The 23,662-nt window shown below is 59.3% G+C and overlaps 1 protein-coding gene across 1 annotated transcript; it reads left to right on the top strand.

Annotated features, from left to right (window-relative positions):
• The first annotated feature begins 141 nt into the window (after positions 1-141).
• Positions 142-22,490, top strand: SYDE1 (synapse defective Rho GTPase activating protein 1). The gene is made up of 8 exons (XM_048834202.2): positions 142-623; positions 10,952-11,884; positions 12,314-13,087; positions 13,449-13,672; positions 13,950-14,076; positions 15,707-15,873; positions 16,867-17,098; positions 18,606-22,490. Exons 1-8 carry the CDS (start codon positions 536-538, stop codon positions 19,043-19,045), a joined length of 2,985 nt encoding a protein of 994 aa, XP_048690159.2. The 5' UTR covers positions 142-535; the 3' UTR covers positions 19,046-22,490.
• Positions 22,491-23,662: the final 1,172 nt, after the last annotated feature.

Raw genomic sequence — 23,662 nt, 5'->3', positions numbered from 1 at the left:
GAGCCCCACCCACATTCCAGAGTCCCCTCGTGCGCTCCCTAGAGCCCCCACGTGTATTCCACAGATCCACCCCCAGCGCTCCCCAAAGCCCGCCCCCTCCAGAGCCCCCACCCCCTATTCTAGAGCCCCCGCTCCCACGGAAGGGCAGTAGCCTGGCGCTCACTGCCCCCCTCCCCCTCCTCGTGTGGTGTTTGGCCTCGGGAACGGCCCGTTGCTCGGCCGGGGGCGGACGCATCACTCTGGCGGGCTCTTCCCAGCTCGGACCCCGGGGAACGAAGCCAAGTGGCGAGCTCGCGCGAGCTCCGGGGCCAGGAAACTACAGCTCCCAGCAGCTCCTGCTCTGGCTCCGGCTGGGGGCCGAGCCCGGCCGAGTTTGGGGAAAGCATTCCTGGAATTCGTTTCCTGTGGCCTCCTGCCCGAGGCCGAGCCGCGGGATGGCGGGGCAGCAGCGGGCGGACGTCGGCGGGCGACCCCTGGGCAGCGGGGGCAGCCTGGCAGCGTGAGGAGCCCCCCCGTCCCGCCGGTCTTGTGCGCCATGGCCGAGCTCCTGCTGCGGAGGACGTTCTCCAGGCTGCGGGGCAAAGAGAAGCTTCCCGGGAAGAAGTCGGATGCGAAGGAGCGAGGTACGCTCGGGGCGCGGGCGGGGCAGGGATGCGCGGCTCAGAGCATCGGGGGAGCGCCCAAGTGGAACCGTCCTGAGGCTGAGGAGCGCGGGGCGGCTGGTCCGGCGTCGCGGCCGGGGCTGCCCGCCGCGGATCCGGGCTGCAGGAGCCCCGGGGCGAGAAGGGGCTCCCGGGCAGGGCGGGTTGGGGCGCCGCTGCAGCCGGGGACTTGGCTCTCAGCGCAGAAGGGCCCGGCCCGAGGATGCTCGGGGGGAGCGGAGCGCCCCGCCGAGCAGGGGCTGAGCCAGCGGGGCTCCGAGGGGGGCTAGCGCCCTTCGCGCGCCCCGTCCCGTCCCGTCCCGGCCAGTCCTCGTCGGGCCGCCCGGAGCTGGGGCTGCAGGGCCCCCCCGCCATTGGGGGCGCCAGGGGAGCTGGGATCGGAGGGGCAGGGGGGCGGCGCTGAGCCCCACCAGTCGCCTCGCTCCTAAAAAGGCAGAAGGAGGGAAGGAAAGAATGCGGGGGGAGGGCTGGGAGGGGAAGGGGCAGGAGCCAACCAGCGCCCCCACAGCCGCCCGCCGGGGCAAGAGGACTAGACTGCCCGGGGACTCCGGCTTCCCTGGGCAAACCCAGACCCTTCCCACCCCAGCGGGGAGGGCTCAGACCCAGCCGCTCCCCGCCACCCAGCTGCCCTGCAATCCCCAGCACGGGGCAGTGCGAGCTGCCTCCTCCCAGCTGCGCCGGGGTTCGGTTGTGGTTTGTTTTAGCACAGACTCCAGCACCGACCGTGGCCCGTCAGGATCCCAGTGTGTGTGTCTGGGCTGCTATGGGCTGGCAGGTCTCTGTGCGCTGTGGCCTGGGGAGTGAGTGGGTAAGGAGGGGGATGAGTGGGTTTTGTCTGGGAGCTGTTGGGGGCGGGGGGGGGTCTGGGTGTGAGTGCCAAGGGGGTTCTGGGGGACGTGGCCCAGCAGTGCTGGAGGCACTGAGCAAAGGTTGGGTGGTGGGGGCTGAGCGGGTGGGTGGAGGAGGGGACCTAGTGGAGGGATGGGGAGGCAAATAGCCAGGCCAAATCTCCCAGTGTGACAGAAGTCTTGTGTAACCCAGGACCTCTGGAGCTTAGTGCATGAACCTCTACTGTGTGAGCTAAAAGCCAACTGGATGTTAGCTAAGGCTGTAGAGCAGACTCATTAATCTCTCTCACTAAGTGGTCTCAGTGCCACTGGATGGGACAGAAGACCACACCCAGGAGGTGTGTGGGTTACGTACTTCCCCTAGCTGAGGAAGCACATCCCAAACTTCAGAGGCTTCCCAGCTGGAATCCTGGATGAGCCCCCGCTTGTAACGCCAACGGACCCCTGTCGTCGGCAGGCAGGATTGAATTGGGGACCTCTCTCTGAGTGGTCTTGGTGCCACTAGATGGGACAGAACACCACACCCAGAAGGTGTGTGGGTTACACTTGTACTATGCTGAGTGTCCCAAAGCCTCAGCTCCTGGAGTCCTGGGATTTGGGAAAATTGGCAGCTTTCATTACAAAAACAGGGAGTTTCTGGCCCTGGTGGTGGGGGAGAAAGGCTGGAACCATGACCCCAAATGGACCCAGCTCCAGGAGGCAAATGTTCCACCCCTGCACTGGCTGGCTGAGATGCTGCCATCAGTTTGGAGCCGATCTCGTAGTTTTGGGGCCAAACTCACTAAGCTTTGAGCGCTGGGGTTTGGGATGCTGTGGGACGATGAGCTTGTTGTGAATCCAGATTGGATGTTTTTGTAATAGATCTGCTCTAGGAACTATTGTGGGTCTCCGGCCTGTGTTCTACAGGAAGTCAGACTAGGTGATCACACTGGTCCCTTCTGGTCACAGACTCTCTGAATGGGGTGGGGTTGGGGTGCCAGCCTTGTGGCCAGAGTTGTGATGATTAGGGCTGGATGGGAGCACTGGCCGTGCAGGCAGGAAGCACAGGCCAGGGACTGGGAGAGGCTGCGAAGAAAGAAGCAGTGGCCGGATGGATGGGTCAGGGGAGTGGCCGGCTCAGAGACAGGGACTAGATGATGGGCTTGAGCGGCACCCCCAGACAGAGGAAAGTGTGGGAGTGGTTTAGGAGGTGGGTTTGGGCCACAGTGAGTCTCAGCTCATGGCAGCACCCTGCCAAAGGGATCCAGGAGGGCTGGGAGGGGAGTGCAGTTGGAGGGAGGCAAATCTGTGAGTCACCAGCAGAGAAGAAAGTCAAAGCAGCTGAGGCCCCCGAGAGATGGGACTAAGAATGGAGCTGGGAGGGACCCCCACCTCAAGGGGAGGAGGAGAGTTCCCTGAGGATCTATCAGAGAGGAAGGGGGAGCCAGGAGACCACAGAGCCACACCAGCCTGACAGACAGGAATCAGATAGTCATAGCTAGGGCCCTACCAAATTCACCGTCCATTTTGGTCAATTTCACAGTCATAGGATTTTAAAAATCATAAATATGATTTCAGATATTTAAATCTGAAATGTAGCAGTGTTGTATCTGTAGGGGTCCTGACCCAGGTCTGAAGGCAGCTGCACAGAAGCGAGGGTGGTGTGGTATGGGATTGCCACTCTTACTTCGGCGCCGCTGCTGGCAGGGCGCTGACTTCAGAGCTGGGTGCCTGGCCAGGAGCTGCTGCTCTCTGGCCACCCCGCTCTGAAGACAGCATAGAAGTAAGGGTGGCAATACCGTGACCCCCCTACAATAACCTTGCGACCCCCGCCCCCCATAACCCACTTTTGAGTCAGGACCCCCATTTTGAGAAATGCTGGTCTTCCCCTGTGAAATCTGTATAGTGTAGGGTGAAAGTGCACAAAAGACCAGATTTCATGGGGGAGACCAGATTTCACAGTCTGTGATGTGTTTTTCACGGCCGTAAATTTGGTCGGGCCCTAGACATAGCAGCTGTAGCTGACGGGGCTGTGCTGGACCAGGATATGTCACATGGCAATGGGGCCCAGTGCTGCCAGAGCACAAACAGCACCTGAGGCCCCCAAGGGCCATAGCCAGAGCTGAGCTTGGCTGGAGCCAGTTCTGACCCCAGACACCTGGGTATGCAGTTGGGTCACTGCAACAAAACCAGTCCCCTGTGAGTTTGGGCCAGTCTGGCTCAGTAGGGAAAAGGCAAAACTCCGTCCCCTCCACTCCCCATTTGGTAGCTCTGTGGCTGAGGCTGCCCCAGGGGATTGCCCCGGCACCTGACAGATGGACTGAAACTTTGCACCCTTGATCTGAGAGGATCTGGGTGGGACAGAGTGCATGCTGCATGATGAGCTGTCGCTGCTACCGGGAGCACCTGCAGGATGTTCCAGAGGGAAAGCCCATAGTGTGCACAGAGCCAGTGTGATGTGTTCTTAGTGACCAAGGAGGCTGGAGATGCTAGAAAGAATTCTTCCCCTCCACCCACAAGGATCCAGTTTCTTTAATATTCAGAGGCAGGAATTGTTCATGCCAGAGCCAGCCCCCACCAAGACTGTGAGGAGACAGCAAAGGGGTGAGAGAGTGACCCAGCAAGAAGCCTCTGACAGGAGTCCAGGACGAGTGGCTTCCTGCAGTCAGAGCAGGTGTAGGTTCCTGGTGAGTTTGTGATGGAGAACAGCCTGCAATCAGTGATTTGGCAATTCCCTTTGCTAGATCAGCTCCCGGAATTGTCCTGCCCTTGCTATGCAGCCTTGTGGTTCAGCAGAAAAGGCCACGCTGACAGCCAAGGGCCAAGGAAATGCATCCATGTGGGCTGTTTGGTCCTTAGCAGGCTGCCTTCTGTGGGTGGTGATGGGAAATTGCAAATCTCCTGCAGAGTCCACCCAGGTCCAGTTGTCCACTGGTTCCATTCACTCTCTGCATGCAGCCACTGGGAGAAGGAAGATGCTCCCTGGACTGCCTGTCCTGCATGATGCAGGGAGTCCTCAGCTCTTTCCGCCCACCACAGCTCACAGGAGCAGTACGGTCCCCACCAGCCCCCTGTGTGGCCGTGAGCAGTGCATGGCTGAGGAGGGGTTGCAAAGCAGTATGTGGGGCTCCCTCACCTGGAGGAGAGCTTGTGGCCATGGCATGGTTTGCCCGGCCTGAGGACAAGCACCTCTGAGGCACAGAACAGCCACGGTCTAGGCCTTCAGGGCTCCACGCTGGCACTCATCTCTGACCTAGCAGCATCCACAAGCCAGGTCTCCTGCCGCCTCCCATGGGCTGAGACTGTGTCCCGTCCTTGCTGCTGGTGCTTGGCCACACGTACCCTTGGATGCCATCCTGGTGCACAGGCAGCCCTGCAGTTGTGCATCGGGGTATCACCTCCAGTGATCCTGGCCCATGTGAGGCAACAGGGGCTGGGGCAAAGGGCCAGTCTTTTGCCTGTCCCTGTGTCCCTGCACTCTCAGCACAGGTGAGGGGGCACTCACCAGTGACTCCACGCCCCCTCCTCTGGACTCCTCTCTGTGTTCCTACAGATTAGCTCTCAGGAGAGAGGGCAGCAGGATGCAGGGCAAGCCTGGAGAAGAGCAGGGAGAGGCCACTGGGGTGAATCAATGACCATGTCCAGCCACAGAGGGAACGGACGAAGGGCCGTGGGCCAGGGAGGGAAGGTCAGACTGGGCCCTGGTAGGCAAGGGTACAATGCTGCAGAGGAGGTAGCTCTTGCACCGGGAAGGATGGAATTGGGTTAGTAGTGGAGGGTGGCTGCTCAGAAGCGCTGATGTGAGAGGCTGGCTGGCCTTGGGGACGAGGCGCTGGGCTGGGACTCTGGAGATCTGGGGGTGTCCTGCTGTTGGCAGGTTTGGGGCGCTGGCACAGTGAGGTCAGGAGGCAAGGAGCTGCCTCACGGCAGGTCACTCTCCCTGCCATTGGGGAGTGTCCCTTAGCCAGCGCCCTCTGGCCCAACCTGATCCTGGAGCCCTGCCGTTCTCAGGATCAAGTCACTGGGTCAACCCTGTGAGCGGGAGATTCGGGGCATTATTTCCTGTGCTGTCACCCCAGTCACATGGTGATGATTCTTTTCCCTGATTGACTGTTGGTCCTTGTGCCTCTGCAGGGCTAGTGGAGTCAACTCACTGGGGTGCCACCCAGTGGGCCCAGCCCTGCTCCCCCCGGCCTCTCAGCAGCCTCAGCCCTGCTCCCTCTGCAAAGACCCAGCAGCCCCAGCCCCACTCCCCCCACAAAGACGCAGCAGCCCCTGCCCCAGCCCCACTCATCCCCCATGGTCCCAGACCCGCTTCCCCCACTCCAGTGACCGTAGCCCTGCTCCAGGTCCACCCCCCACTCCACGCTGACCCAATGGTCCCAGACTTACCTACCCCACTGAGCGGCCCCAGCCCCGCTTCCGAGCCCCTCCCATTCCCATGAGAGGCCCCAGCTCCGATCCCCCTGACACTACACAGTACTCTCCAGTGGCGTCAACCCCATCGTCCCAGCCCTACCTGCTCCCCACCCATTCAGACCCAACGGCCACAGTCCCCCCGTGCAGACCCAGCTGCCCCCGCCCTCACCCGTCTCCTGTGTGGTCCCAATGGCTCCATCCCCACCCATCACCCCATGCCTCCCCCCATCCCAGTGGCCCCAGCTCCTCCCATCTCCCCATACAGATGCAGTGGCTCCAGGCTCGCCTGTCCCCTTTGTGCAGACCCAGCTCTGGTCTCCCTTCCCCCCGTGCAGCCCCAGAACCCGTTTCCCCCGCCCCACCTGTCCCCCCGCTCAGATCCAGCAGCCCCATTGCCCAGGAGCTCTGGGGGATTGAACCTGACTGGCATGGGTCCGCCCTTCTGCGGGGTCCATGCTGGGTGGGGCACACATACTGCCCTTTTTGTAGGGTCCTGGGCCCTAGGAGTCTGGGGAAATCTCCCACCTCTCAAATGGGGGGATTCTGGGTTGGATTTTGACACCCACATCAACCCCTCCAGCCAATGGCCGTTAAGCCGTCCTCCTGCCACAGCAATTGGCCAATCTCCACTGCCCCCCTGTAAACCCACCCTTGGCTCCTTCTTGTTCTCCACTCCCCCCACTCTGGTCCCCTGTGATTCAACCAGCTTCATCCTGCCCCTCAGCTCCCCAGCATCTGTGGGTAGAGATCTCGCCCAGCTCCAGCAGGTGTGCCAAGGAATGGGGGTGTGTGGGTGTCGGGAGTGGGGTGCACACGTGTGTGTGGGAGGGGGAGGCAGGTGTGCATGTGTGTGAGGAGCAGGGAGGATGTGGGGGGGACAGTAATGTGGTGCACATGTGTGTGGGAGGGGAGGGTAGCAAGGAGTGGGGCGGGGGGAGCAAGGAGCGGAGAAGATGTGAGAGGCAGTGGTCTGTGGGGGGAGTGGGGTGTGGTGGTGAGCGAGGAGCAGACATGGTGTAAGGGAGCAATGAGGTGTGTGTTGGGGAGGGTAACAAGGGGGGGAGAGCTCAGTGGTTTGAGCATTGGCCTGCTAAACCCAGGATTGTGAGCTCAATCCTTGAGGGGGCCATTTAGGGATCTGGGGCAAAAATTGGGGATTGGTCCTGCTTTGAGCAGGGGGTTGGACTAGATGATCTCCTGAGGTCCCTTCCAACCCTGATATTCTATGATGAGGGTGTCTGCGTGGGGGAGTGGGGAAGATGTGAGGGGGCAGTGGGGTCTGTGTGTCAGGGGAGTGGGGAGCGTTGGCGTGTGTAGGGGGAGCAGGGTGTGGGTGGGGAGCAAGGAGCTGGGTGTGTGTGTGTAGGGGAACGGGGTCTGTGTGGGGGTGTGTGGAGAAGCCACAGTGTGAGGCCAGCAAGCAACAGGGTGTGTGTGTGTTGGAAACGGGGAGTAGGGAGTGTGGGGTAGAGTAGGGGATGTGTGGGAGGAAGTGAGGAGCAGGGTGTCTCTGAGTGGAGAGAGGGGTGCGTGTGTGGAAAGAGCAGGGTGACTGTGAGTGGGGAGCAGGGTGTCTGTGAGTGGAGAGAGGGATGCGTGTGTGGGAGGAACAGGGTGGCGTGTAGATGGGGAGTAGGGTGCATGTGTGGGGGGAGCAGGGTGCGTGTGGGGGGAGCGGGGAGGATGTGTGGGGAGCAGGGGGTTGGGGGGGCAATGTGTGTGGGAGGGAGCAAGGAGTGGGAAGGAGGTATGGGGCAATGGAGTGTGCGGGGGAGAGGAGCAGGGTATGTGCATTTGTGGGGAGGGAAACAGTGGAGGTCTCCACTTCTCTGCAGTCCCACGTTTGGTGTGCCCATGTGATGCTGGTCTATGGGCTCGTTCCCAGGAGGAGGCTGTGGGAGGCGGGGGCTGTACATAGCGGGTGGGCCCCGTTCTGCAAAGGGCCCTGTGTCCCTACGCTGCGGGGCCAGGCTAGGCCAGGCTGGGAGGAGGGAGCACTGCCCTGACAGCCAGGCAGTAAACAACAGGAAATCCAACTTGGCAGGGGCTGTGAGCAGCTGTGTGTGCTGGGAGCTCCCCGCCTGCCCAGCCAGCGCTCCCACAATGACGCCTCTGTCAGCCCTGCTGCACATGCTGGGGCAGCCAGGCCCAGGAGGCTGAGGGCCAGTGCTGAGGCTGTGGCAAAGGACTTGGGGGAGGACTCCACTTTGCAAGGGTTGGGCTCAGGCCCCTGCAGGAAACAGCCCCCCTCGAGCAGAGGTCACAGACAGCCCATCCCTCTCCTCAGCAATGCACATCCTGAGCAAGGAATGTCCAGAGCTGCCTCCCCCATAACATAAAAACGTCCATGTTGGATCGGACCAATGGTCCATCCAGCTCAGTGTCTGGTCTGAGCGGTTGGTGCCAGATGCTTCAGTGGAAAATGAACAGAACAGGACAACTATCGAATGATCCATTCCTGTCATCCAGTCCCAGCTTCTGACATACAGAAGGTTAGAGACACAGGACAAGGGGTTGCATCCCTGCCCATCTTGGCGAATAGCCATTGATAGACGTATCCTCCATGAATTTATCTCATTCTTTTTTGAACCCAGTTATACTTTTGGCCTTCACAACACCCATAGCAATGAGTTCCACACATTGACTGTGCATGGTGTGAAGTACTGCCTTACGTTAGTCTTAATCCTGCTGCCTATTAATTTCATTGGATGATCCCTGGTTCTTCTCTTATGTGAAGGGGTCAATAATATTTCTTTACTCGCTTTCTCCACACCAGTCATGATTTTATAGACCTCTATCACATCCCCCCTTAGTTGTCTCTTTTCTAAGCTGAGCAGTCCAAGTCTTCTTAATCTCTCCTTGTCTGGAAGCTGTTCCATTCCCCTCATCATTTTGTTTTTTCATAGATTCTAAGGCTAGAAGGGACCAGTGTGATCATCTAGCCTCACCTCCTGTATGACACAGGCCAGAGGACTTCCCCAAAACAATTCCCAGAGCAGATCTTTTAGAAAAACATCCAGTCTGATTTAAAAATTGTCAGTGATGGAGAACTCACCACCCTTGGTAAAATTGTTCCGATGGTTAATAACTCTCACTGTTAAAAATCTACACCTTATTTTCCAGTCTGAATTTGTCTCGCTTCAACCTCCAGCCATTGGATCATGTTAGACATTTCTCTGCTACACTGAAGATCCCAGTATTAAATATTTCTTTCCCATGTAGGTGCTCATAGACTGTGATCAAGTCACCCCTTAATCTTCTCTTTGTTAAGATAAATAGATTGAGCTCCTTGAGTCTATCACTATTAGGCATACTTCTAATCCTTTAATCATGCTCATGGATCTTCTCTGAACCTGCTCCAGTTTATAAACATCCTTCATGAATTGTGGGCACCAGAACTGGACACAGGATTCCAGCAGTGGTTGCACCAGTGCCAAATACAGAGGTAAAACAACCTCTCTGCTCCTACGTGAGATTCCCCAGTTTATGCAGCCCAGGATCACATTAGCTCTTTTGACCCCAGTCTCACACTGGGAGCGCATGTTCTGCTGATTATCCACCATGACTCCCACATCTTTTTCAGAGTCACTACTTCCCAGGATAGAGCCCCTGTCCTGTGAGTATTACAGTATTTGCTCCCAGTTGTACACATTTACACTTAATTGTATTAAAACACGTATTGTTTGCTTGTGCCCAGTTTACCAAGTGATCTGAATCAGTGACCTTTTCATTACTTACCACTCCCCCAAATTTGTGTCATCTGTTGTCCTTCTCTGTACCTTTTCCAATTCTAATATATGTTTTTGGGATGTGGTGACAAGGTGTGGGCATACAATGGATTTATCCAATGGCATTATGATATTTACTGTCTTATTATCTATCTCTTTCCTAATGGTTCAAAATACTCTGTTCGCTTTTTTGACTGCTGCTGCACTTTGGGCAGATGTTTTCAGAGGACTATAAATGATGACTCCAAGATTTCTTTCTTAAGTGGTAACAGCTAATTTAGACACTGTCTCCCGCAGCAATGCATGGCCACAACCCTATCCCATGGGTCATGCCCTCTCTCATACCACCTGTGCCAGCCTGAGCCCCTATCCCACAGGCCACACCTCCTCCTCTACAGCCCACAGCAGCCTCAGCCTGCGTGGCCACACTCCGGTCCCATAGGCCATGCCCCATGCTTGTTCCCATACAACCCACACCAGTCCCAACAACGCATTGCCATGTTCCCATCCCACACAACCCACACAAGCATCAGCCTGCATGGCCATACCCCCTCACCAACCCATACCAGCCTCAACCACACTCCTATCCCTTTTCCATGAAACAAAAGTGTTGTCCTTTTTCTTCCTCAGTGAAGGGTGCCTGGGTATCTTTGCCTCCAAAACACAGTGGCTCAACCCTTTGATGTTTACCTGCCGATAAGGTGTCTCTCACCCCCCAGCTGCTTTGTTCTTCCTATTTAGGTTCTTTTGAAATTCTTACAGTCCTTCATTTGCTTTCAGTCCAGACTGGGGATAAGGCACCCACTGTGAAGCATACAATACTTAATTTATGTGCAAACTTCCAGATAGAGAAACATTTCTTGTTGGAGAGAAACCTGTTCTTTTCCTTTGCTGGTGCCAAGTCTCTAGACACAGTCTTGAGTATATTTTCAGTATATCTACATAACTCTTTACATAGTATCTGTAGGTACATTTCACAACGATATTACTGACCAGTGTGACACCAGCTTTTATTTGAGACCTCCCACAATATGCTTTGGTGAACCAGAATGTATACACCAGAATCAGGAGAGTCCAGTGACCCCTCTGCACCCCCTTGTCCGTTGGCATTAAGAGGTTTGTGGTGTGGTGTACTAGGTGTGCACCACTGGGTGTTTGCTGGCTATGTGTGTGTATATGTTGGGTACATACTGGCTGTGTGTGCACTGGGTATGGTATGTGTGTGTATATGCTGGGTGTGCACTAGGTATGGCGTGTGTGTGCACTGGGCATGTTCTGATATTAACCCTCAGCTCACATTTCCTGTTCCCCACAGAGCGCCCCTCAAGGATGCTGGACTCTCCCATGGAGCTGGAGCCAGTCCTTGGGCCAGAGCCAGCATCTCATGACCACGATGGGAGCTGTCGGAGAGGGGCAGCCATTACCGTGTCCAGGAAGCAGAGCTGGGCCAGGTTCTCATGTGGCATCCGGGATGTGCCATGTAGCTCTTACAGCAGGAAGGTGCCTGCCAGCCCCACGGCCTCCGCAGAGCTGCAGGATGAGGGTGAAGGCGTAGGGCCAGTTGCCTGTGGTCGAGAGACTGATGAGGACCCCCAGTGCCCTCTGCGGCCCCAGGAGCTGTTCTCACCCACCCACACAGGGGGGCCAACCATTGAGGATGAGGCATGGCTTGTGGAGAGCCCCCCAGCCCCAGTGCCCCCCACCCCTCTGCCCAGCCTGGCCCTGGCGACCCCAGCCCCTCAGCCCAGCCTGGCCCCTGGTGATGAGGAGGCTGAGTCGATGTGCAGTTATGTGGAGCTCTGCGCCTCTGGCAGTGGTGTGAGGTGTGCCAGTCACGGCGCCTACTTGCAGAACCTGGAGAGGAGCAGCCGCCACTGGATCCTCTCCTCTGGCAAGGCCCAGGGCCCGGAGGAGTTGGCCCCCAGCACCAGCACAGAGTTGAAGGAGGTGGGCGCCGCGGGCAGCGAAGGGGAGATCTGGTACAACCCCATCCCTGAAGATGAGGACGTTGTAGGTGTCAGGCAAGGCACCGAGCCTGGCAGCTCCTGGAGGAAGTGGGGCAGTGGCACAGGGAGCCGGGAATCTGACAGGGACAAGGGCAGGCCCAGCAGGGCAGAGCCAGGTGATGAAGGGCCCCCCAGGAGCATCGCCAGGCAAGTGGAGAGCCCCAGCTCACAGAATGCACCTACCCCAGCTGGGCCAGTGGGCCGAGGCGAGGAGATGGGTGCCGGCAGGACACTGGCCTATGGTGAGGGGTGTGGTGCTAACAGGGTGTGTTCTGGGTTGAACAGCATGGCAGAAACATGAGACAGAGCTGCTTCCACGTGGCCCCACCATCTTCTGGTGGCAGCCCCACCCTGATCTCATGAGCCCCTCCCCTCTCATGCCCCCCCCAATGGGACACCTGATCCCGTGGGGTCCCCCTCTTTCCATAGAGCCCCCCCCCCCCAGGTCCCTGTCCCTGCGTCTGCATCCCCACTGCAGCCTGGTTCCCTGTGTGGGATCAACCACTCTCTCCATCCCCAGCAAGTCAGTCTTGGCTGCTCTGGGTCCCACAGGCCCTCCTCCCTGTAATGGCCCTTCCCTTCCATGCCCCAGATTAAGGGGCTCCCTTTCCCCATGCATGCCAGTGTCCACTGTGGCTGAGGTGCGCGTCTCATCAGGTCTCTCCCCCCAGGGAAGTTGCCGATTTCATGTTTGAGCGCGGCTGTGGGGTTGGCTGGCCCATCCCCCCCGCTGAGCCCCAGCGTCTCCAAGAAGGGGCGCTCCCTGGGCAGGGTGAAGTCCCCGGGCACCGTGCGCCGCCTGTCCCTGAAGATGAAGAAGCTGCCGGAGCTGAGGAGGAAGCTGAGCCTGCGTAGTGCCCAGCCCCGGGGGCAGGAGCCTGAGGGCAGTGGCAGCACCTCACCCAGGGATGCCCGCAAGGAGCCGGGGAATGTAATCAGCCGCTACCACCTGGACAGCAGTGTGGCATCCCAACAGGGCCCGCACCGTGCCAAGGCAGCCAGCAAGGGCGGCTACCTGAGTGATGGTGACTCCCCTGAGCTGCTGGCCAAGGCGGACAAGCGTGCCTGTCCCGGGCCAGAGGGGCATGAGCCTGGGGCCAGGCTGGACGTGGATGCCTTCCAGCCCTACAGCCCCTTGGAACAGCCGCGCTGTGTGCAGCCTATCTCGGGCCTAGTCAGTGTCCATCTGTACGGTGTGGGGGACCTTAAGCCCCCAAAGGCTGAGTCCAGGGAGGTGTTCTGCGTCCTGCAGGTGGATGCAGCCCCCAAGGCGCGCACGGCCCTGCTGCCCTGGACAGCCACCTTCCTCAGCCTCAACCACACCTTCAACTTGGAATTGGAGGGCACCCGACACCTCAAGGTCATTGTCTTCTCCTGGGACCTGGCTACCTGCCGGAACCGTGTGTGCTGCCATGGCACCATTGTCTTGCCCCACGTCTTCAGAGGTAACGGGAGCAGCCAGTGAGACGGGGGCCCTGGTGATGGGGAGAGGGCCTGAGAGGGGGCAGTGACACCCAGGCAGGGGGCAGTGTCCAATGGGGCTCAGATGTACAGGGCTCTGGGGGGCACATACAGATGGGCAGGGATCAGTGCCCCATGGGGTTTAGCTGGGCAGGACTCTGGAGGACACATACAAATGGGCAGAAGGCAGGGTCCAATGGTGCTCAGATGGACAGAGCTGTGTGTGTGTGGGGGGGCATAGGGCAGAACAAAGAGGGGGCAGATGCTGTGGTTTCCCAGCTGGCCCTTGCTGACCGTCCACATCTTGCTCCAGTCTGACACATGCCGGTGCCCTTTGCTCTTCAGGGTGCAGGGCCCAGCAGCTGGCAGTGCGGCTGGAGCCACGCGGGCTGCTCTACTGCAAGCTGACATTGGTGGAGCAGTGGGACATGCCCAGCAGCCCCAGTGACCGGGAGCCACGGGTCTTTGGCGTGGAGCTGCGTCACTTGGTGGAAAGGGAGAACACTGCCACCAAGGTGCCGCTGCTGATCCAGAAATGCGTCTCCCAGATCGAGAAGCGGGGACTGAAGGTGAGTGGTGGGGGAGGCGATACTGGGGGAGTGGGCTCTGCAGGACACCTGGCACTCCAGCCCCATGCCACGCAGCTAACACACGCACAGCAGGTACATGGCGAGGAGCCGGTGAGCGCGGCTCCTGAGCAGGCCGGATCCCAGCAGGCCATGGGCTCCGTGCTGTCTTCCCTCTTTGTGTCCCTGTCCCCTCCCCATGCTGCCCCTTGGGTCCTGGGACAAGTGCGGGGGGCGGTGGGGAATGGGCTCTCCCACTGACAGCACCTCCTGTGCCCAGATTGTAGGGCTTTACCGGCTGTGTGGCTCGGCGGCCGTGAAGAAGGAGCTGCGTGATGCCTTCGAGAGGGACAGTGCAGCCGTGACGCTCTCTGAACAGCTGTACCCAGACATCAACGTCATCACAGGTCAGTGCCCAGCCACTCCTCACCCCCATGCAGCACCAGCACAGCTCCTGGATTGCCCCCCGACACACGTGCTCAGGCAAGTCAGTAGGAGGCTCACCGCAACCCACTAGATCCCATTCGTCTCCCAGAGCAAGGTAAAGCACCCAGGAGTCCTGTCTCCTGACCCCCACTCTAATCCGGTCCAACTAACTTGATACCTTTTTGTGATGAGGATACAAGTTTGGCTGATAAAGGTAATAGTGTACATGTCATATACTTAGAGTTCTGCAAGGCATTTGACTTGGTACCCCCTGACATTTTGATTAAAAAGCTAGAACAGTATAAATATAACAGCACACATTAAATGGATTAAAAAGTGGCTCACTGATAGATAAGTTTCAAAATGTAATTGTAAAGGGGGAATTGTCATCGAGCAGGTGTGGTTCCAGTGGTGTCCCACAGGGACTTATTCTTGGCTCTATGATATTTAATGTTTTTATTAATGGCCTGGTGAAAGAAAACATAAAATCATCACTAATAAAGTTTGCAGATGACACAAAAGTTGGGGGAGTGGCAAATACTGAAGAGGGCAGGTCACTGATACAGAGTGATCTGGATCGCTTGGCAAACAGCACAAGCAAACAATGTATGTATTAATTTAGCTAAATGTAAATGTGTACATCAGGAACAAGGACTGTAGGCCACACTCACAGGATGGAGGGATGCTGTCCTGGGAAGCAGGGACTCTGAAAAAAGATCTGGTAGTTGTCTTGGTGGATAATCAGCTGAACAGTGGCCAAAAGAGACCTTGGATGCATAAAGAGGGGAATCTTGAGCCGGAGTAGAGAGGTTATTTTACCTCCGTATTTGGCACCGGTGCGACCCTGCTGGAATCTTGTGTCCAGTTCTGGGGCCCACAATTCAAGAAGGATGTTGATTAATTGGAGAGGGGTCAGAGAAGAGCCATGAGAATGACTGAAGGATTAGAAAATATGTCTTACAGAGATAGACTTTAGGAGCTCAGTTTATTTAGCTTAACAAAGAGAAGGTTAAAGGGTGACTTACACCGTCTATAAATACCTACATTTGAAAGAAATATTTAATAAGGGGATCTTCAATCTAGCAGAGAAAACTGTAACACCCATCCAATGGCTGGGAGTTGAAGCAGACTAATTCAGACTGGAAATAAGGCATATATTTTAGTGGTGAGAGTAATTAACCATTTGAAAAAGGGTCGTGGTGGATTCTCCATCACTGATTTTTTAAATCAGATTGGATGGTTTTCTAAAAGCTCTGCTCTTAGAATTATTTTGGGAAGTTCTCTGGCCTGTTATACAGGAGGTCCGACTAGATGATCATAATGGTCCCTTCTGGTCTTAGGCTCTCTGAACCCACTAGACCTCACTCTCCTCCTGGGGCTAGGGGTAGAACCAGGAGTCCTGACTCCTAGTCCCTCTGCTCTAGCCACTAGACCGCACTCGCCTCCCAGAGATAGAACCCAGAAGGCGGGGCTCTCTGTGCACTCCCTGTAGTTTCTATAGGCTGCTCAGTGCCATGAGTCCTGTGCCCTCCCCGCCGTGGGACCCAGCAGAGACCAGTTTGGGAGAGGAGCCTGCCAAGGAGCTGACAGGAATTTGGCCTTTTCCTGCAGGGATCCTGAAGGACTATCTGCGGGAGCTGCCCACGCCCCTCATCACCAAGACCCTTTATGAGGTGGTGTTGGAGGCCATGGCCCAGCGCCCGCCCCAGGACATGCTCAGCAGGCAGAATGCGGAGGAGACGGTCGCTCTGCTGGACTGCCTGCCAGAGATTGAGAAGGTGAGCGCCTGCCAGTGGGCGGAGCAGGGGAGTGTGGGCAGGTAGGAAAGGAGACCTGGCTGTGGAGCCAAGCCACAGTGCCCTTGGAGCTGTCCGGGGGGCTGCTTGGTGCTGCTGCAACAATGTCCCCATAGACTGGCACATCCCCATCTCCTAGATGGGAGGCTGTGGTCAGCTCTGCCCCTGCCGCGCGCGCGGGGGCTGGGCACGCCGGGCGCTGCCACCGGCACGGAGCCGGCGCTGTCCCTGCCGCGCGCGTGGGGGCTGGGGCACGCCGGGCGCTGCCACCGGCACGGAGCCGGCGCTGCCCCTGCCGCGCGCGTGGGCTGCACATGTCTGTGACAGCGCTGGATACATGGGGGCTGGGTACTCCCCTGGCACAGCCCCAGGCATGTAGCCGGTGCTGCTCGCTGCAGGGACCTAAGATCCTGGGCAGCTTTCCAGGTTGGCTGCCCCTTGGGATCAAGGGGTTTCACCGCAGTGAGATCAGAGAAAATAGCAAGATTCGCAGAGTTTACAGCCAGGAAGGACCATTAGATCACCCAGTCTGACTTCCTGGGCAGCACTGGCCCCTACATGTCACCCAGTTACCCCCACGTTGTGTATTGAGCCCAGTAACTTGTGTTTAAAGCATCTCCCAGCCTGGCCCCAGCCTGGCTTTGGAGCCATCAAGAGATGGAGAATCCACCACTTCCCCCGGAGTTTGTGCCAGTGGTTCACCCCCCTCCCTGGGAAACACTTGTGCCTGATTTCTAGTCTGAATTTGTCTGGCTTTAGCTTCCAGCCACCTCGGCTTCAGTGTCGGGCCGTCCCTCCTTCCCCCAGCTTCTCCAAGTCAGGTGCTTTCCCTCCAAGGAGCCTGGCACCTGGGCACAGACTAAGGCTGTGACCTCTGAGGTACAAAAACCTGGGATTTTCGGGGTGATCCTGAGCCCACAGAACTGGGTGGGTGGGGCAGGGCCAGGTCCTGGACTGACGCTCCCCTCTCCCCAGGCTACGCTGACCGTGCTGCTGGACCATCTCAGCTTGGTGGCCTCCTTCCACGACTTTAACCGCATGAACTCCCAGAACATTGCCGTGTGCTTCGGGCCAGTGCTGCTCAACCAGAATCAGGAGCCCTGGCGCCAGAGGGCCCGCAGCTACGCCCACTGCGAGGAGATCGCCAGTGCCGTCGACTTCAAGAGGCACATTGAGGTGCTGCACTACCTGCTGCAGGCCTGGCCTGGTAAGTGCAGCTGAGGGGAGGGACTGTGTGGCCGCAGGACTGCTGCGGGGTGGGGGGAGAGCGCGCTGCGGGGTGGGGGGAGAGCGCGCTGCGGGGTGGGGGGAGAGTGCGCTGCGGGGTGTGGGGAGAGCGCGCTGCGGGGTGGGGGGAGAGCGCGCTGCGGGGTGGGGGGAGAGCGCGCTGCGGGGTGGGGGGAGAGCGCAGCTGGGGGTGTGGGGAGAGCGCGCTGCGGGGTGGGGGGAGAGCGCGCTGCGGGGTGGGGGGAGAGCGCGCTGCGGGGTGGGGGGAGAGCGCCACCGGGGGCCTGCTGCGGGGTGTGGGGAGAGCGCCGCCGGGGGCCTGCTGCGGGGTGGGGGGAGAGCGCGCTGCGGGGTGGGGGGAGAGCGCGCTGCGGGGTGGGGGGAGAGCGCAGCTGGGGGTGTGGGGAGAGCGCGCTGCAGGGTGTGGGGGAGAGCGCCGCCGGGGGCCTGCTGCGGGGTGGGGGGAGAGCGCGCTGCGGGGTGGGGGGAGAGCGCAGCTGGGGGTGTGGGGAGAGCGCGCTGCGGGGTGGGGGGAGAGCGCGCTGCGGGGTGGGGGGAGAGCGCAGCTGGGGGTGGGGGGAGAGCGCGCTGCGGGGTGTGGGGAGAGCGCAGCTGGGGGTGTGGGGAGAGCGCGCTGCGGGGTGTGGGGAGAGCGCAGCTGGGGGTGTGGGGAGAGCGCGCTGCGGGGTGTGGGGAGAGCGCAGCTGGGGCTGTGGGGAGAGCGCGCTGCGGGGTGTGGGGAGAGCGCGCTGCGGGGTGTGGGGAGAGCGCGCTGCGGGGTGTGGGGAGAGCGCGCTGCAGGGTGTGGGGGAGAGCGCGCTGCGGGGTGGGGGGAGAGCGCAGCTGGGGGTGTGGGGAGAGCGCGCTGCGGGGTGGGGGGAGAGCGCGCTGCGGGGTGGGGGGAGAGCGCAGCTGGGGGTGGGGGGAGAGCGCGCTGCGGGTGGGGGGAGAGCGCGCTGCGGGGTGTGGGGAGAGCGCAGCTGGGGGTGTGGGGAGAGCGCGCTGCGGGGTGTGGGGAGAGCGCAGCTGGGGGTGTGGGGAGAGCGCGCTGCGGGGTGTGGGGAGAGCGCAGCTGGGGGTGTGGGGAGAGCGCGCTGTGGGGTGTGGGGAGAGCGCGCTGCGGGGTGTGGGGAGAGCGCAGCTGGGGGTGTGGGGAGAGCGCGCTGCGGGGCCTCCTGCAGGGTGTGGGGAGAGTGCCGCCAGGGGCCTCCTGCAGGGTGTGGGGGAGAGCGCTGCCGGGGGCCTGCTGCGGGGTGGGGGGAGAGCGTGTTGCCGGGGGGCCTGCTGCAGGGTGTTGGTGGGGGTGAGGGGAGAGCACGCGGCCGGGGGCCTGCTGCGGGGTGGGGGGGGAGAATGCGCCGCTGGGGGCCTGCTGCAGGGTGGGGGACAATGCGCTGCCGGGCTCCTCCCCGTGGGATCGCAGCCTCTGATTGGCCGGTCTGGCTGTGGGAGGAGAGCACTGCGGTAACTGGGATCTGTCTCTCCAGCCCCCGACAGGACAGGGCCCGGCGTGGGGGGCCGGGAAAGGGCCCAGCCCAGCTGCCTGCGGCAGAGGCGTCACCCTGCACTGCGGCTGGATCTGATGGAGAGCGAGGTGGTGGCTCGTCACCGGCCCCGGGGCCTGGAGAGCCCCCCCACCAACCGCTACGCTGGGGAGTGGAGCGTGTGCAGCCAGGAGTACGGGCTGGTGGCTGGGCTGGGGCACGAGGTCAACGATGCCGAGGTGGCTGGCAGCGACAGCGAGAATGAGGTGCTGGACCTGCGGGAGGGGCTGGGTGGCCCCAGCCAGACAGTCTTCGTGGGGGACTTTGCCCTGGTCGACGACCCCGAGGCGCCCTTCAGCCCCCGCCTGAACCTAAAGGACTTTGATGCCCTCATCCTGGACCTAGAGCGAGAGCTCTCCAAGCAGATCAACGTGTGCCTGTGAGTGGCCTGGCTGCTCCACCACCGCGCCTGGCTCCCCCTGCCCCTATGCTCCCTGGGACCGTCCACATCCCCTGCCGGGCTCCAGTGTCACCAAAACATGAGCCAGATGGTGGGAGCTGGGCACAGCCTGGGGCCTTGACACCAGCAGGGGAGGTGCCAGGCACCAGATGGTGGGGCTTCAGCTAAAGAAATTTGGGCTCCACACTCAGGAGCCTGGCCCAGCCCTGTAGCAGGCGATGACTCATGCCGTCAGCCTTAATCCAGCAACCTGCCCAGGAGCAGGGGCCCTGAGCAGCAGGTACAGCGTACAGGAGGTGTTCTCGTGCTCACTCGTGGGCTCCAGCACACTCTGCCCTCTGGACTTGGAGCTCTGGAGAGACCAACACAGTGCACGCCTGGGTGTGGCCGCCGAGCTCCCAGGAGCATGCGCCCAGGCTCCCAGTATTAATAGGAACCCAGAGATTAAGCCAAAGCCATTTGGAGCGTGACCAAATTTGCGTAGCACTTGGCTCTTGCAGCCTTTTGATTTGCACAGCATGGATGGAGGCTTGGAGACACCAGGGCAGTGTGTGACAGCCCACTGAGGTTGGGGTTCTGGGGCTGCAGTATGGATGAGGGGCTGAGCCAGCCGGGGGGCTGCACTCAGGGTCACTCACTGCTGCAGTGTTTGTCACTCTCAGCCCTCTGTGGATGACATAGTAGCTCTGTCTGGCTACAGAGCAGGGCTGGGAGGAGCCTGGATCCTGGGATTCCCTTGGCCTGGCTCTCAGCCCTGGGGCAATACCATGTGCAGGGAGCGCACAGGGCAGGGGGAGCAGCGCCATCCTTTCCTCTGCATTTCAGAAGCCAAAGAATCAGCCTCTGAGCCTGAACCTGTCCCCTGGCTGGGCTGGAGCTGAAGTTTGCAGGCACTGCTTGTGTGACCCTGGCAGCGGGCTTCCCAGGCCACAGCAGCTGTGCCAATAGCAGCTTCTTGCAGGCTAGTCAGGAAGGCAGCTCCAGGCCCTGGGCGGGGCACAGGGGGCGGGTCAGGAGCACCATGTACCTATCCCTCCTGTGGCATGTATTTCTGGTCAGCAGGGAGCCTCCCAGCCCCCAAGGGTGGTGAGTTTTGATGCCCCTTCTAGCATCCCAGGTGGAGCCTTCCTTGCAGGTGGGAGTTTGACTTGGTTCTCAGGAAGATGAGTGTCAGAGCTGCCCCAGGGCTCTGGCTGCAGTGGGCTCAGTCTGGTCTGCTGTGGGACTGGCCTCGCTGTCTGTGTTTTGTTACTAAGTGCCACCCTGCGTGCCACTTGGGTGGGGGCAGCCTTGGGCCAGGAGAGAGCTAGGGCTAAGGCCTGTTCCTGGCCTCCCACCACCCCAGGCGAGGCGTCCCCCCTGCATAGGGTTAGAGTATTGACAAGGGTCCCTGACCTCCATCATGTGTGCTCTGCTCGGGGGCTGCTTCACACAGAAGCCACGATCCACTGCACCCTGCCAGGGAGTAGGAGGGGCTGTGCCAGTCATGGCATCTCACGCTCAGCTTGCCATGGCATTAGTTAGTATCTTGGTGCCACATTTACATCCTCCCCCAACCTGACAATACTCCAGGCTCTTTACTCCAGGCTCCCCCAGCCTGGATGCTGCCTCCAATCCTGCTCGGCTGCAGCTCTCGATGGAACAGTGAGGGGAGAATGGGCTGCAGCCCTGGGATCCCATGGCACGTGGACAGACCAGCATGAGGCAAGAGACTGGGGCCTGGAGTTCTTTGTGGCTGCTTCTCATGGGCATCTTTAGTCTCCTCCCAGTCTCTGCCCCACCCTGGAGCTGGCTGGCACTGAACCCAGGGCCTGGGGTTGGCAGCCAAGCCCCCAGCTCTTTCCAGCCTGAGCTTTCCCTGCGGCTGCTGTGCAGGCCAGGCCTGGTAGGGAGGCCTCCCATGTGAGCAGCAGCAGCAGGCACAACCATGGATGTGATCTGGAGGCCCCAGCTCACTGGCTGTCACCTTCACCCTCTGCATTACGGAGTAGGGGAGGCTAGTGCAGAGGCTGCACCAAAGACACTGGCTTCCATGCAGTGCAGCCTCCTTGGACACTAGCAGACAGAGCTCCAAGCTGGGGCCCTGCTGGGTGGGTGCTCAGGGCTGGTGGGGAGTGGGAGGTGATTCCCTGGATGTGCCTTTCCCCATATGGATCCCATGAAAGTGCAACACATGGGCAGACTGGCCCCAAGCTAAGCTCAAGACATCAATTGCCCTCTCGCACCCAAGCCAGCTCTGGCATTTCCCTGGGTATTGCTGGGATACCTGATGCTGCTGTGCCTTGCAGAGCCTGCACCTGCAGCGCTGATTTCAGTGTGCCAGGTGCCCAGGCACAGCTGCCTGAGGGTGCTCACTGCAGGGCGTCATGGAAATGCACCCAATCCCCCCGCACAACTTCCCTCCAGGGAGCCCGGTACTGGAGAGGCCAGCTTTATTTATATTTCTTGCTTCTGTATGTTTGGTGCAGGGGGTGTGTATACATGTTTGGGTGTGTGCAGTGTAGGATGTGTGTGTGCGTTTGGATGTGTGTGCGTGTGGGGTGTACGATGTGTGTAGCTCATGTGTGTATGTTTGGATGTGTGTGTACATTTGTGTGTGGGAGGGTGTAGGCGTGTGGTTTGTGTCTCTATTTGAGGAGGTGGGGTGGACGTTTGTGTGTGGTGCGTGTGAATGTTTGGGAATGGTGGTTTGTGTGTACGTTTGTGCATGGGGGGGTGTATGTTTATCTGTAGTGTGGTGTTTGTGTGAATATCTTTGGGGGTGGGATGTGTGTGTGGTGTAGGGATGTGGTTTGTGCTTGTGTATGCATGTTCATGAAGACTGGCTGCTCCATGTGGGTATTTAACGTATGTGATGTTGTCCTCCATTGCTGGATTTTCCAGTGTTTATAAAATATTCAGTTATAGGGAAAAAAAGCCAATTTTTTTTGAGGGGGGGGGGTAAAACCATGACACTCTCCCCGACTCCAGGCTCCAATGGAAATTCACCCCATCCCCTCTCAAAGCACAAGGCCCAGCAGCTCCCTTCTGAGCTGCTCTGGCAGGGAGGAAAAGTGCCCAGAGTTTGGGGGTGGGGGCCCTTCACCTGGTATTAGCTTAAGGGAACCCCTGTGAATGTGAAGGGAGGGTTGCAGTGACTCCTGCCATGGATGGGTCTGGGGCTGAAGAAGAGGGTCATAGCAGAGTGCCACCGTATTATAGAAGCAGCTATGCTTGGGGTGCCCTGTCTATGGAGGGGGCAGGGCCTGCATGGTCCAGCCATTGCCCCTGTTGCCTGGCACCCCCAGCCATGGGGAGTTGGGGATGGCTGCTTATCATGTGTGTTAAGGAAATGCCCATGCCAGGCTGGGAGTCAGCATGGTGCCCATGTATGCATGCCAGGGCATCCTGCCCACTGCCTACACCAGCAATAAAGGACACCGCCTACACCTGCTGTTGGGTTGTGTGTGTGTGCGTGCGTGTGCATAGGGACTGGGGCCACGTTCACCAGGGGAAGAGGGTGCCTCTGCTAGGGCTCCAGCTGCCTCCAACCCACCTGCTGTGGGTGCAGAACACTCAGGCCATGGCAGCAAGGGCTGGGTGGGGTCAGGCTGGGGAGCTGGGGCATCACTTGGGGGCAGCTGCCTGGCTACTGTGGGCAGGAAGGGCTGTCCCCTTCATTGCCCTCCCTGGGATGGCTATAGGCACCAGCTTTTCCCTCCTGTCTGCTGGGCAGTGTCACGGTGCTGGAGCTGGGGGTCGCTACAGGTAGGACCAGGGATGTTTATGCCTGTGGGAATTCTGCACCAAAAATTTAAAAGTTCTGTGCAGAATATTTTAAAATTCTGCATATTTTGTAACAATAACACAATGTACTCACATCAATTTCAACTATTTTGATAATTTAGTTCAAAATACCTGTCAGCAACTATATCTGTAACAATACAGACAACAAACTTCCTCCAGGGGTAGAGAGTTAAAGAAACCCCTACAACAACCCAATTCCTCTTTCTCTTCTCCCTCCCCGCCCCAGCTGGGGAGGGCAGACACCCACACCCCCCTCCCTCCAGAGCTCAGCTGTGGGGTGCCTCCCAGTCCAGCCACCCACACCCCTTCCTCTGCACTGCCCAGCCATGCCCCCTTCCCCCCCAGCCTAGACACCCACACTCCCTACCCCCCAGAGGGAGAAACAACCTGATGCTAGGTCCAGGGCTTGTATGGAGTTTCCTGCATGCCACCTCTTTCCTTCAGCTAGGCACTGCAGCTGCTGGGACGACTCCAGCTTTGACCCCTCCTCCCAGCAGCATCTATTTGGGAGCTGGGCTCTGTGGAGTCCAGTGGCCCCTACTAGCAGCTAGCAGTGCAGTGCCAATTCTGCAGGCACAAAGGAAATGCTGCACAGAGCATTAATTCTGTGCAAACGCTGCATTGTGCAGTGGTGCAGAATTTCCCTAGGAACAGATGTTTCCTCTGCTCAAGTGCCATGTGGAGGCCAGCAAGGACCACCTGCTGGCCTCAGCCTAAAACTGCAATGTGTGCCAGTTGCTGCAGCCCCACTGGGCAGAAAGGATACACAGGGGAGGAGCACGGCCTGCAGGGTGCTGCTGGCCTGCAAGCCCTC

This window comes from Caretta caretta, chromosome 20, assembly GCF_965140235.1.
Source record: "Caretta caretta isolate rCarCar2 chromosome 20, rCarCar1.hap1, whole genome shotgun sequence".
Taxonomy (NCBI): domain Eukaryota; kingdom Metazoa; phylum Chordata; order Testudines; family Cheloniidae; genus Caretta; species Caretta caretta.
This window is presented reverse-complemented; position numbering and strand designations above follow the sequence as displayed.

What these genes read in the sequence shown, in the direction of transcription:
- SYDE1 (XM_048834202.2), top strand. Translation starts at nt 536, where the DNA reads ATGGCCGAGCTCCTGCTGCGGAGGACGTTCTCCAGGCTGCGGGGCAAA. An exon ending in AGACATCAACGTCATCACAG is followed by an intron (nt 14,077 to 15,706) that starts GTCAGTGCCCAG and finishes CTTTTCCTGCAG; the next exon opens with GGATCCTGAAGGACTATCTG. An exon ending in CCTGCTGCAGGCCTGGCCTG is followed by an intron (nt 17,099 to 18,605) that starts GTAAGTGCAGCT and finishes CTGTCTCTCCAG; the next exon opens with CCCCCGACAGGACAGGGCCC.